The sequence below is a fragment of the Leiobunum rupestre genome, chromosome 2, assembly GCF_980474605.1.
Source record: "Leiobunum rupestre chromosome 2, qqLeiRupe1.1.hap1, whole genome shotgun sequence".
Taxonomy (NCBI): Eukaryota; Metazoa; Arthropoda; class Arachnida; order Opiliones; family Sclerosomatidae; genus Leiobunum; species Leiobunum rupestre.
Genome location: NC_143385.1, coordinates 67,597,307 through 67,609,787, shown reverse-complemented (window position 1 = coordinate 67,609,787; position 12,481 = coordinate 67,597,307). Strand labels below are relative to the sequence as shown.

Here is a 12,481-nt window from a genome sequence, read left to right as displayed (position 1 = left end):
AATATTATAAACTTCCAATCTCGGTCTCGATCGGCTGCAACGTGACTTTTTAACGAAGCTTATTTCTTGTTGCGCAGGTGTTTGCTAGCGAAAGGCTACACGCGCCTGGGGAAGTGGTTCACGGAGCCCAGGGAGAAGCTGGACCAACCGACGCCAAGCGCCCAGTTGACCTTTTCGCTGAACTTCTTCATCCACGGCGAGAGCACCATCTGCGCCAGCGTGGACGTCCGCCACCACCCTGCCGTCTACAAACTGTCCAGGCAATGCATTCTAGCGGCGCAAGGGGTCAGCACAGGAATCAAAGGTGCCTGGTTCATTTCATTCAAAACTACTATTCACTTTGTTTCAATCAGTGTTTTTTTTGATCTAATAAAGCCAGGGTCACACTAGAGCTTAAAACCCAGTTTTGGTGGGTTTGAATGCCAGTTTTGACCGCCGACGATAATTCTTGGTTCACACTTGCGAAATCGCTTTAACCCAGTTCACTTATAGCCAAGGTTTAACGTCATTGCAAATTATGAAAAAAAATTTGAAAATAACTAATTGTTTTGGGATACATTTTATTAATCTTGTTTACTTTACACACAGTAATATTATTTGACATTATTTAGAATTTTATTCCCATTATTTTTGAAAATATGAGCAATTTTACTTCCCCGCCTGGTCGTTTTGAAAGCGATTCTAAGCGAACGATGATTTTAATACTAAATGTTAATAATACTAATAATAATAGTATTTAAATATCAAATAGATGTTAATAATATAATCCTTGTAATCAGACCTTTTCACCAAGAATGTATTCAGGCGAAGAGATATGATTTCCCGAAGAAGAACCACGCCCCTCCGCCTGTAATCCCTCCCACTTTCTCCTAGTAGAGGGGGGAGGGGAAAACACTCCGCTACGATGCGTAGGCTATAGTTGCGGTCACAATTATCTGTTCACCTGAATACGTTCTTGCTAAATGTCTACTGGAACGTCTCTTAACACGATTGTGTCTTTGCAGTAATATTGAGTCCATACGGGCTGGCGGGGACCTTAACGGGTCAGAGTTTCAAGGACAACGACCCGGCGACCCAACGGCTACTGAACGAATGGAGGCAGTTCTATCCCATCCCGGTTCAAGAATCGCCCGGTAAAGACTACTTGGGAGAAGATAGTCAAGTTCCCTATGCCGTCGAAGTCGTCGTTGGTAAGTCAACGTTTCAAATATTGTCGGGTTTATACAAAGTAAACAGAATTTCCCTGTTTATCCGTGGAGTAAATAAAGGCTACAAGAGTAGTTAGGAGCCCAAAGGAGGCTATCAAACGCCTTTGGCCCCATCTCTATGTTTTAGTTGTCGCCACCGATTAGTGATGGCGCCAACAGCGTTTGAACAGACTACTTTGAAGGTGGGGCTCCAGTTACAAACCACTGATGAAAGCTGCTGGCTTGGTTTTTCACTCATTTTGTATAAGTAATTATAAGAGTAATATAGCTTCGTAGCTTTAGCCAGATTGGGTTCAAATTGTTGCTGTATAGAAAAAGTTAGTGAAGTTGTCGCACTGAGACCTGCACCATTAATTTTACGCCTGATAAACATTATCCCTATTTTTCGGAGTAATTTTGTATATTATCAATTTCAGCTGGAACCAAACTCAGGTACCCTTCCAGCTACGTATTTGTGATTGAAAGCGAGGACGATCCGCCCCCAGGCAGAGCCGCCCTACCAATGAGTACTGGGGCTCCAGCTGGTCAAGCGAGGGGGGTGGCTATGGGCGGGGTCCTGACTCCGCCCATCTCGCCCTCCGAAGCTAACGGCTGCTGCGTGGGCGGAGGAATGGTCAACAGACCACCACCCGGTGCCGTTCATCCCAGTTTGTATCGCTACGGACCGCCACCTCACCCCAATCAAGGCGGCGCCCTTCGACACCAACCCAACGTGGACGTTTACCAGAACGCGAACGGCGCAGTCGCGGAACAATGTCAATGGACGCCCGCTAATCAGACGAACGTGTTACTGCACGTGAAAAACAACGTCTGGCAAGACACCACGGTGCCCACCACCCAACCTTTGACACCGGAAGCCAGCCCGGACGACGCGGTCGGGCACTGGGACTTTCACGACCCGTCGACGCGGTCCAGTTGCGGTTGTTACCGGTGCAAGATTAAAGGACGACAAAGCGGCGCTTCTTCGAGCGGCGGGAAAGGTTCGAGCGCGGGTGCTAGCGGCACTAGCAAGGACAGTGGTTCGGGATCTGGCAACGTTACAACGAGTAATTCCATAGGGTCGACCAAGAAAGGGGACAAAACTGAGAAATCTCCGCGTCTGAAGGGCATGACCCCTTTCCACAGACGCAGTCCCATTCTGGACTCGCTGAAAGGAATTGACAGCCAAAGCGCCACCTCGGTCACCTCGCGACTGGCTATGGACAATCGAGACAATGCGAACGCGACCAATCCCTCCTCAAACAACGCGCTCCCAGTGACGAACGGTATTGGTCCGCACCCGTCGAACGCGGTCGCCAGCTCAATGCCATTCCAGTTCAACAAGAGTGGTATGAGCACTGGCATCCTGCCTTCCTTGAGGGCACCGACGCCAAGTAGTCTCCCACAACTGCAAACCTCAATGAATTCTCACGGGAATATGGAATCGCCCCATTCCGCAACCCCGGGATTACTCATGGAGAACAGTGGCTCAACGTCGGAACCGGCCATGCCCACCTTGTCTCCTCACCCGCCTATCTTGAAAGAAGAGGATGTGAAAGTTGAATCTCAGGAATTAAACCAGTCTCAAAGCCCAATGTCAGTCTCTGACTCCATCAATCCCAATCAGATTGTCATAAAAACTGAGAAGATAACCCCAGACCAGGTAAGCGTGGTTATAAACTACCCATTAATTAAAATATCTCCCGTGGTATTGTCATTTAACAATTGGAAATTACACCATAATCAGATACTATCTCCATACCAAACTCCTGGATCTAACTTAATGAGCGATTGCAAAGCGGAAAACTCCCCCTCTGTTTGGCAACCAACTTCAACAACGCAAAGCGATGATGCATCGAATTCAGCAACAACTATGACAGCAGCCCCTTCAACCCCAGCTCCGTCTAATGCAGTAAATTCCACATCGACAGCCGTTGCATCCCCGTTTCCCAACAATTTAAACAAAAATGTAGTTGCTGTGCAAGGGTTAAAACGACCCCCAACATTACCTGCCATTGTCAACGAAGATGCAGATGAGGAAGACTTACGCAATGGTCTACTTTATGACTATAGTTCTTTGCTTATCAACCCCTGGTATGTTATGAACCTTAAGACTAGAATATTAAAGCTATGATGCTGGTTGTAATTAAAGATTTCTTTAAACGTTTAAAGGGATAGTAATGGTGGTAGGAAAAGACAGCGTATTGGTAACATTCTACCCACTGGCTTCTTCTCAAGCAACCCTTATGCGGCTGAAGCTTACAGACGGGATAATCTAAACTCTCAACTCGAGGACAGTCAACCTTCGCCACCAAAAGACCCTTATGAGTTTAATGATGAGTTTGACGAAGATGCCCCAACAACTGGGTCCAGTTTTAGGACTAGGAATGATAGTGTGGTTAAAGTAAGTAAATCGTTTCGTGTGAGTTTTCGATAGCCAAGAATAAATAATTAATTTAAGAATGTTTATTTTAAGGAGGAGGAAAAAGGTAAGGATCCCAACGTCTCATTAACACCTGATCCTGCTACCCAGAATGGAGCTCCTTCATCGAACGAAGCTACACCAAAACAACCATTTCTTAATGATCAGACCTTAGTGGCTTCTCCCGCTACCATGAACAACAAATCGGCTACTTTTACTGATGTAAAGGACTTGAGAGTAACCGATAATGACTTAGAGAATATATTTGATACCTCATCCGATGATAGTAGTAGTGATATGATGGTAAGGATGTTAATGCATTTCCCAAGTAAAGTAATTTTAATAACGCTCATATTTAGTTTCAGCCACCCTCAACTCCTAGTTCTGTAAAGCTGCCCAATACTCCCGATGATGCCCCTTCCACTAAAACGACAAAAAGCAACTCAAATTCGTGTACAACTGGCATTTTAGGTCAGTTCTGTATTGGTTCAAAAATAAATAAATAAATTGCACGCTAACCTTTATTTGTACTTGTTTAAAGGTCCTGCAGAACTAGTTAGAATGTTTCCAACACCACCATCGTTGGAGCACAACACTGCTCAGTCTCCATCAGGTCCCCTGAGCTCTTTGGAAATTGCAGCTATTGAAGCTGGAGAAGGAAGAGATAAAATTGATGTTTATTTAAATTTGGAAAGTCCTGGTATTGAAACTGTAAGTTTGAAACATTACATTACCACTAGTTTCCATATATTACTAATTTGTTTATATTATTAGGACTGGTATTCATACGTCTACAAATTTCCTATTCAACTTAAATTCGTCAGTCCATCACGATATTCTGCCTTAACTAGTTTACCAAGCACGAGTTTGCCAACTATAACTTTCCCTGGTGAAAGTGTTTACAAGTCCACTTGGGAAAAGGCGAAACAAGCCAATTCCAACGCACCTGTTACAACCAACTCATCATTGGTTAGTGTAGTAAACAACAGTGGAGGAAGTATGTTGAATACAATGTCTCAAATGAACATGGTGGGACCTGGAATGCACCATCTTCATCAGCAACATCCTCCACCACCTCCCCCTCCACACCACCATCATCATTTACATTTGCAACAGCAACAGCATCATCATCAACATCATATGCATCTGCAACATATGCACCAACAACAGCAGCAACATATTCACCATCACCATCACCATCCACATCAAATGGGACCCGGAGGCTTGCCACCGCCCTTGGGACATCCTTCCTTGATGATGGAAAGGCAACATCAACATCCACATATGCATCCTCATCCATGGTAAGTTCCGAAGATTAGATAATTCTCAGGGAATCAATTGCTAATTGTGTTGTTCTTAATACTAGTCACCCTATGATGATGGGTGGACCTCCCGATCAAGAACGCATGATGCCACCAGGTTACCATCCAATGATGGACCCGCTGGAGCAAAGGGCAATGGCCATGAACTATGAACTTCAGCACCAAAATCACAATGGTCATGTTCGCTTACCAAAGCACATGCATCCAATGGAAAACATGGGTGGCCAAGGAGTTATGGAATCGCACAGTTTAGTTACTAACTTGGTTCTGTCAGACACTATGATGAATCTTTTTAAGGATCACAATTTTGCCGGATGTACAATTTGCGTGTGCAACATGAACATTAAAGGGGCTGATTACGGGTTGTACTTACCCACCTTCTTATTACCCGATGGCTCTGATGAACCACAGTACAAGTGCACGTGCGGTTTTAGTGCCGTAGTGAACCGTCATTACAGTCACAGATCTGGTTTATTCTACGAGGACGAAGTTGAAATAACTGGGGTTCCTTACGAACCACCAGACAGAACTCGACGTAGTTTGTTGGCAGTGGATAAACGAAAAACACTCGGTCCTCTATCATTGCCACCTCCAACAACGTTATCAGACGCTCTGGGTTTTAACATGAAAGACAGAGTGAATGGTTTGATTGAATCGGTGCCTCACACTTTGCTTGATTTGATAAAGTATCAGTGTTCCACCCTCTTATCAACTTGTTCAGTCTACCATAAGGCAGTTACATTGCACAATTTGGATACATCACTTACTCAGTACAACGCATTAGAAGTGTCGGACTTTTGTGAAATGTGTTTCTTAGCTTTGGAGACAGGCAGGCAAACTTTGGACAATATGGGGAATGGGAAACTGGATGAAGGCCTCAAGTCTTCCAGCCTACACAAGTGGCCTTTTCTAGTTGGTAAGTCACATTTTGGTATTTCTGTATTTTATTTTTAAGTAGTATCAAAGGCCTGTAATATTATGCCATAAGTTTATTTTTTGAGAGCTATCCATGAGTGATATCTTCCATGAGAAAAAATCGCACTCTGGAAACGCACTTTAAATTGCTACATAAGTTGCGAGAGGATACAAAACATTTAAAACAGCCATGTTACAGATTCTGTGATCTGAATAGCTCTCACTAAAAATTTGTCATTTGAAGAATAGGACATGTCATACTTTTATGTATTGAAATCTAAGTTTCATTTTCAAAATTATATAGCAAAACGACCTCAAAGCAACCACGAAACTGTACAGTTGTTAAGATCACTACAACCTTTACTACAAGAGGCAGTTCACAAAAAACGTACCCAAATGATTTGGGAAGTAACGTACACTGTATCTGGACCTTTAACGTGGAGACAATTTCATAGATTAGCAGGAAGAGGTGTGTTCACGTTTTTGTAAGGTATATTATTGCCTAAAAGTAACTAATGAATATCTGCATTTTAGGAACTGATGACCAGTGTGAGCCACAACCTATCCCATCCTTGTTAGTTGGCTATGAAAAGGATTGGTTAGGAATATCTCCTTTTGCGTTAAAATTTTGGGTATGTGAGACTTTTTACAACTTATTTAAATTCAATGTAAATAACTAACCATGGTCATTTTTAGGATAAATTACTACTAGAACCTTATCCAATGTCTCGTGATGTTGCTTACATTGTGGTAGCTCCAGATAATGACTTCATTATGTCTCGGTTACGAACCTATTTCAAAGAACTGTCTAGTATTTACGAAGTATGCAGACTTGGAAGACACTGCCCCATCTCAAAAATTCTTAGAGATGGAATTTTAAGAGTTGGAAAAACAGCAGCCCGCAAATTGGCAGATGAACCAGTGGATGAATGGTTCAATAGTATTGGAAATGGGCCTGTTGCATCCAAACTGAAACTATACGCACAGGCTTGCAGGCACCATCTTGGTAATTATTGGAATTGAGAAATCAGGTTTATATATGGTGTTAATGGTGAATAAAATGTTTCCTTTCAGCTCCCGTCTTAGCATCTCAAACTCTGGATAAAACCCTACTGGACCCCCCACCGCCCATGAAACCTCCTCCAGAGAAACCAGCTGCATCACCAATGCCACCATCTACACCAGAGAGTCAACAGGATAAAGATACGTCTCAGAAGTTATCTGATGGAGGTATTTATCCCATTTACAAGTTTTAAAGCTTGTTAATTTAGAGTTCATTTAGTAATTTGATTTTCTTTTTAATCCCAAAAACTTCCAGAAGGAGGTAATTATGTATTAAGTAATTTTACCTATTAAATTTTAGTGCTGATAAATGAGCAAACCATATGTTCATTGTATACCACAATCTGAAGTGCTTTTTTTCTCACTTTAAGGTCATTCTGATTCCCAACAAGAAAGTTGCTCTAGCTCTGGAACTACACCAACAGGAGCTGGTAGCTCAGGTTCCCAAGGAGGTGGAAGCAGTTCAAGTGGTGGTACATCAAGCCACGAATCAACCGATCAAGATGATGAACAACATTCCCCAGCTTTAATCATCTACATCGTAGAGCCATTTTCATTTAACAATATGAGTCCAGAAATGTACAGGTTGTCCACAATTGGTTTAATGAGGTGCTACCTTCACATGCTGAAGTTTCTGCCAGATCACATTCTCAATAACATTCATGTACAGGTATGTACATAATTTAATTTGGGGTTGGTCTTGAGCGTATTTTCAATTTGTTTTATCTCTTTTGTTGCAGCTGATAACATTGGATTCTGTTCTGAGTATTGGCAGTGGGGAAGATGGAGTTAGAATTCATGATGAGTTGAAACAACTGGCATTCTCAATATTTGCTCAGTGTCGAAGGGTATTATCGCACCAATCTAATGTTAAGTCCCTTACCGGATTTGGACCCGCAGCAACGCAGGATTTATTCCTCAAGTCAAAGAATGTAAGAAATTAAACCATATTTATTATTTCTAGTTGACAAAGGAAGCTAATTTTGCAAAACATTCCAGGACAAAAATTCAGGGCCATACAAGATGCTGTGTTTGCCATTTATATTAGCACCTCAACGTGATAAACAAACTGAACTTGGTGAAATGTTTGGCGATCGCCGTGAAAAATCTAGTATATTATTCTGCAATTATTGCCTCACGAGTGATCAACGGTGGTTGCTCGCGGCATGTACTAATGAAAAGGGTGAAATGCTTGAAACGTGTTGCATAAATATCGAAATACCAAATAGAACTAGGCGAAAGAAAGCTTCCGCAAGAAAAGCGGGATTGACTAAGTTATTGGATTTCATTATGGGTGTGTTATCCAATTCAGTGCAGCCGTGGAGGCTAGTTGTTGGAAGGCTAGGTCGAATTGGACATGGCGAATTGCGCGAGTGGGCGTCATTACTGAGCAAAAGGTCCCTGCTTCGGTATAGTCGCCAACTATGTGATTTGTGTCATCAGTGTACAGTGTTAAGTCCACCAGAGACTCCAAGTATACTCTCAGCGTGCTTGATTTCCTTGGAACCAGACTCCGCCTTGAGAATTATGCCAGATCAATTTACGCCAGATGCGCGATTTAGCAATCAGAACTGTGATTTAAGTACTCCTGAGGATGCAACTTGTACTCATATACTAGTTTTTCCAACATCGGCGACAACTCAGGTATGTTTCCCTTGTTTAGTTGATGCATAGTAGGAGCTGTACTAATTTCAATTTTTTTTGGCCAATACAGTCGTCTCATTCTACGTTCCAACATGATAATTTGATGGAACAAATTGATCCAACTAACGAAGATTTGTTCACTTGTTTGGGCGAAGAAGATATACCACTGGATGATGATATCGTCACTGGTTGTCTGTTTGGAGATTTTCCAGAAAATGGGAGTCCCGGTAACTCTCCGGGTAGGAGAGATTCTATATCGCAACCTGGCAGTCCAAACGGAATGGGTGGTGGACGACATTCGCCTTCGTTTCCTTATTGCAGTAAACCGAATAGAGTGAGTACGCTTTATCATTTTGCGTATTATCCAAGGATTAGGAATGATATTAAAACTTAAAATCTTATAATTTGCGTGTAATAGGCACCTGGAAGGGCTAATGACATATCGGAAGAACCACTACAACTACTACAGCAACCTTTGGCCTTGGGTTACTATGTTTCAACGGCCAAGGTTGGAGCCTTACCCAGATGGTTTTGGTCATCTTGTCCTCATCTAGAGAACAAGTTACCATCTTTCCTTAAGGTAATTAAGGTTTTTATTTTAAAAATGTTCAGATAAATTTTCAATAAGTTAACTAACAAAATATTTTTCACTTGTACAGTCTGCTCTACTGTTCCATTCGTCATTAGTGCAATCAAGTGAAGAGTTTATTAATGGAAATCAGTTAAATCGAAATTACCATCCATTGGATTCGAATTTTACTACTGATGTCTTAAGGTAAGATTTAAACTTTTATATCGAAGAGGGTTTATGGTCAACAACATTAAGCTCACAGCACCCAACTATTCATCCACCCTAGTTAAATTTTTTTTGCATAATTCTCTTACCCCAAACAGTTCCTTAACCTTAGTTATCGGACAGTGAGACTTATAATAACTGGCAATTCTTAATCGGTTTATCATTTGTTCCTTTAACACTACCATACTCTCAATCATCTCGGCAGTAAAACTGCAGACACAACTAGCCTTCTGGGTGACCACAACTATATTTTATAATGTTTTCTATATTTTAATATAGATAAAAATTACCAAATTGGAAAGCATTTCCACCTAAATTAAGCTATTGCGACTTCAAATCAAACCTTTTACTCCCTTCACTAAATTGCCTTCAAGCATGTGTTTTAACTTATAAATATTTGTAAACTATTTTACTCAATAATTTCAGCAAATTAATCCTTTATTTTATATTAAATCCTATAAATCTATTACAGATTATATATTTTTGTTTTGGTCACCCTGAGCCTGTTTCTAAAAATTACCAGGCGCGGAGGAACACTTTTTTAGAATAGTTTTTTTGAGAGAAACAGTGTGGATTAACAACAGTTATCACTATGGCTAGACCCTACCTGTTCACGTTAGGGACCAATTAAATACATTGAGAGATTAACTTCCATGTTGAAAATTAGGTACGTACTAGAGGGTTACAACACACTGTCATGGCTCTCTCTGGATCCAGTGACGCACGACCGTAGATCCTGTTTACCAGTTCATATTCAAGTGCTCATGCAATTGTATCATGCAATGGAAACACTAACGTGATAATAAAAAATGCAAACAAAAATGAGAAAACAGTTATTAAATTAATGCGGCAAGCAGTTTTCAACTGGGGAAAAAATGTTTTAAATAAACTAATCACCTGCGTTACTTGTACGAAGATACATCATGCATCTCTTCGACAACATATCAACCCGTTTGGTTTGAAAAATAATTTTTTACCGGGATACACGCCACTGCCAACGGCCTACTTCAAGAACAACAAGGGGTGTACTGTCGGTTTTGAAACTTGGTGTATGCATAAAATCAAGCCCATGCAAATACTGGGTCGAGATACAAGTCCATAGAGTCAAAACGAATCAAGAATTTTGCAGGAGATAAAAACGAACAACATTTTAAAGGAATCACAAACAGCCAATCAACGTTAAACTTTTCTCCATCCTCGAGTGATATTTCTACAAAGAAGAAAAAAAATGTGAATATTGTGTTTAAACAACAATCTTTTAAAAATATATACAATTTTTTAAAAAAAATTATGTGTTAAAATACATTTGAGTGAATTCCAAAAAACTACAGATTTTTTTTGGGCCTACTTTCAAAGATAAAATAACAAAACAAAAAATATATTTCCAGTACATCTATTTAAATGAAGAAAAAGTTAAAAATTTACCTGAAGCAAAATGCAAACTTAAAAAAAAATTACTACTCGCAAACGAAAAACAAAAAAACCTGCGATTGTTATTTATTTTGTATATATAAATATATATCTATAAAAAGGGTTAAGAAATATCACAAAAAAGTTGGGCAACCTTAATATATGTTTTTTGTAAACACAAAAAACAACAGGTTCATTCATGTTGCTACTTATATATAAATACCAAGTCAAATATACCTGAATGAAATGTGAAATTATTCGCTTTCAGTTGTATTTTAAACAATTCCCAGCCCCTTTGTCTTAAAAAAAAGTGTCGCAATTTGTACAAAAAATTAAAAAAATGGACTCTTGTACAGAATTGTAGCAAGTTAATGAACTTTTTTAATTACAAATATTTTTGTTTATTTTATTAAAAAATATTTTTTTGGTCACTGAGAAACTCGAATAAGCCTTCCCTAGTTCGTATGCAGATCAAGAAATTTCTCAGGGTTTGGTTTCGCTGCGATAGAAAATAAGCTCAACCATAGTAATATGTAAAGATTATTTCCATCCTACCGTAAACAAAGCCTATAAATTTATTGAAGTTAAACGATTAGTTTAAAGAAAATATAACCTTTCAAAGAAATTTTAATTTTAATTTTTTTTAATAAAATGTAAATTATACTATCTTACTTTGTCATTTTAAAAAAGTATAAATTTTTCTTTTCGTTGGTGAAATTTAAAAAAACCTAGGGATTTGAAAAGTTCTTAATGTAATTTAAAAAAGTTTATAAAAAAATTACTTGTACAGTAGTATTTAAAAAATGAAAAAAAAACCTTGGATGCAAAGAAATAAAGGAAATCTTTATTTTTAACATTTTTCATCTCCCATTTAACCCTCATATCTAATTCTGTCCTTTTAAATTTAATTTAAAAATTATTAAAAAGAACTGTTAAAAATTGAAGAGAAAAATGACAATTTAAAAAACAAATTTACGTTGAGAAAATATTGCCCTCCCCCGTTTTTTTAATATATATATAAAACAGAGGAAGAAAATTACCTGTAAATAAAGATTTGAAAAAGCTATGTAATTCTTAAATCCTTTTTTTGCGGTAAAAAAATTATTTCCTCTTATTTTTAATTTTTATTTCTCGCGCGATCCGTAACCAGTTTATACCATTTACAAATCACGTTACAAATATATAAATCATGGTGACGGAAGTAAATTGATTATTTTTTAGGAATAGTTGAATTTAAATTAATAAAAACTACCGTATTTAAAAGAAATTTTCATACCGAGATATTGACCCCCTAGTCCTGTCTATTTTTAAAGCTCAAAAAATGTTATTTTTTAATTTTTAATGGGTGATGTAAGAAAGATAAAAAACCCTCAGCTTAATTTGCTACCAAACCTTTTTGTTTTGCTCATACATTATATTTAAGTTCAGTAAAGACAAGATTACCTGTTCTGAAAAACTGCTGTCTTTTCATTCTACACTTAAAACATAAGCTTATTTCAAAATTAGTAAGCGTAACTAGGTCTTTCAATCAGTATTGGAGGTTAAAAATATGAAAAGAATAATAAGAAATTTGTATCGACTTTGATTTAGTTTTTATCTATTTAACCAGAAGTAAATGATATCAATGAACGTAAGTGAGAAATATCCATCTACACTATAAAAATTAAACATTTACCTTCACAGGCTCAAGGCAGATTCCAGAAGGAAACATTTTCCTAGAGCA

The 12,481-nt window shown here is 38.9% G+C and overlaps 1 protein-coding gene across 1 annotated transcript in view; it reads left to right on the top strand.

Annotated features, from left to right (window-relative positions):
- Window positions 1–10,946, top strand: part of LOC149958848 (mediator of RNA polymerase II transcription subunit 13-like) — a 63,086-nt gene extending 52,140 nt beyond the window's left edge. Inside the window, exons 4-24 of the mRNA XM_090166246.1 lie at window positions 78–304; window positions 1,005–1,190; window positions 1,625–2,850; window positions 2,935–3,281; window positions 3,360–3,591; window positions 3,664–3,912; window positions 3,969–4,080; window positions 4,151–4,320; window positions 4,384–4,910; window positions 4,976–5,847; window positions 6,151–6,315; window positions 6,381–6,478; window positions 6,543–6,852; window positions 6,921–7,076; window positions 7,280–7,578; window positions 7,649–7,840; window positions 7,908–8,552; window positions 8,623–8,886; window positions 8,971–9,132; window positions 9,212–9,327; window positions 10,016–10,946. Coding sequence (XP_090022372.1) covers window positions 78–304; window positions 1,005–1,190; window positions 1,625–2,850; window positions 2,935–3,281; window positions 3,360–3,591; window positions 3,664–3,912; window positions 3,969–4,080; window positions 4,151–4,320; window positions 4,384–4,910; window positions 4,976–5,847; window positions 6,151–6,315; window positions 6,381–6,478; window positions 6,543–6,852; window positions 6,921–7,076; window positions 7,280–7,578; window positions 7,649–7,840; window positions 7,908–8,552; window positions 8,623–8,886; window positions 8,971–9,132; window positions 9,212–9,327; window positions 10,016–10,148 — 6,688 coding nt within the window. The 3' untranslated portion in view covers window positions 10,149–10,946. The remainder of the gene's footprint in view (window positions 1–77; window positions 305–1,004; window positions 1,191–1,624; window positions 2,851–2,934; window positions 3,282–3,359; window positions 3,592–3,663; window positions 3,913–3,968; window positions 4,081–4,150; window positions 4,321–4,383; window positions 4,911–4,975; window positions 5,848–6,150; window positions 6,316–6,380; window positions 6,479–6,542; window positions 6,853–6,920; window positions 7,077–7,279; window positions 7,579–7,648; window positions 7,841–7,907; window positions 8,553–8,622; window positions 8,887–8,970; window positions 9,133–9,211; window positions 9,328–10,015) is intronic.
- Window positions 10,947–12,481: the final 1,535 nt, after the last annotated feature.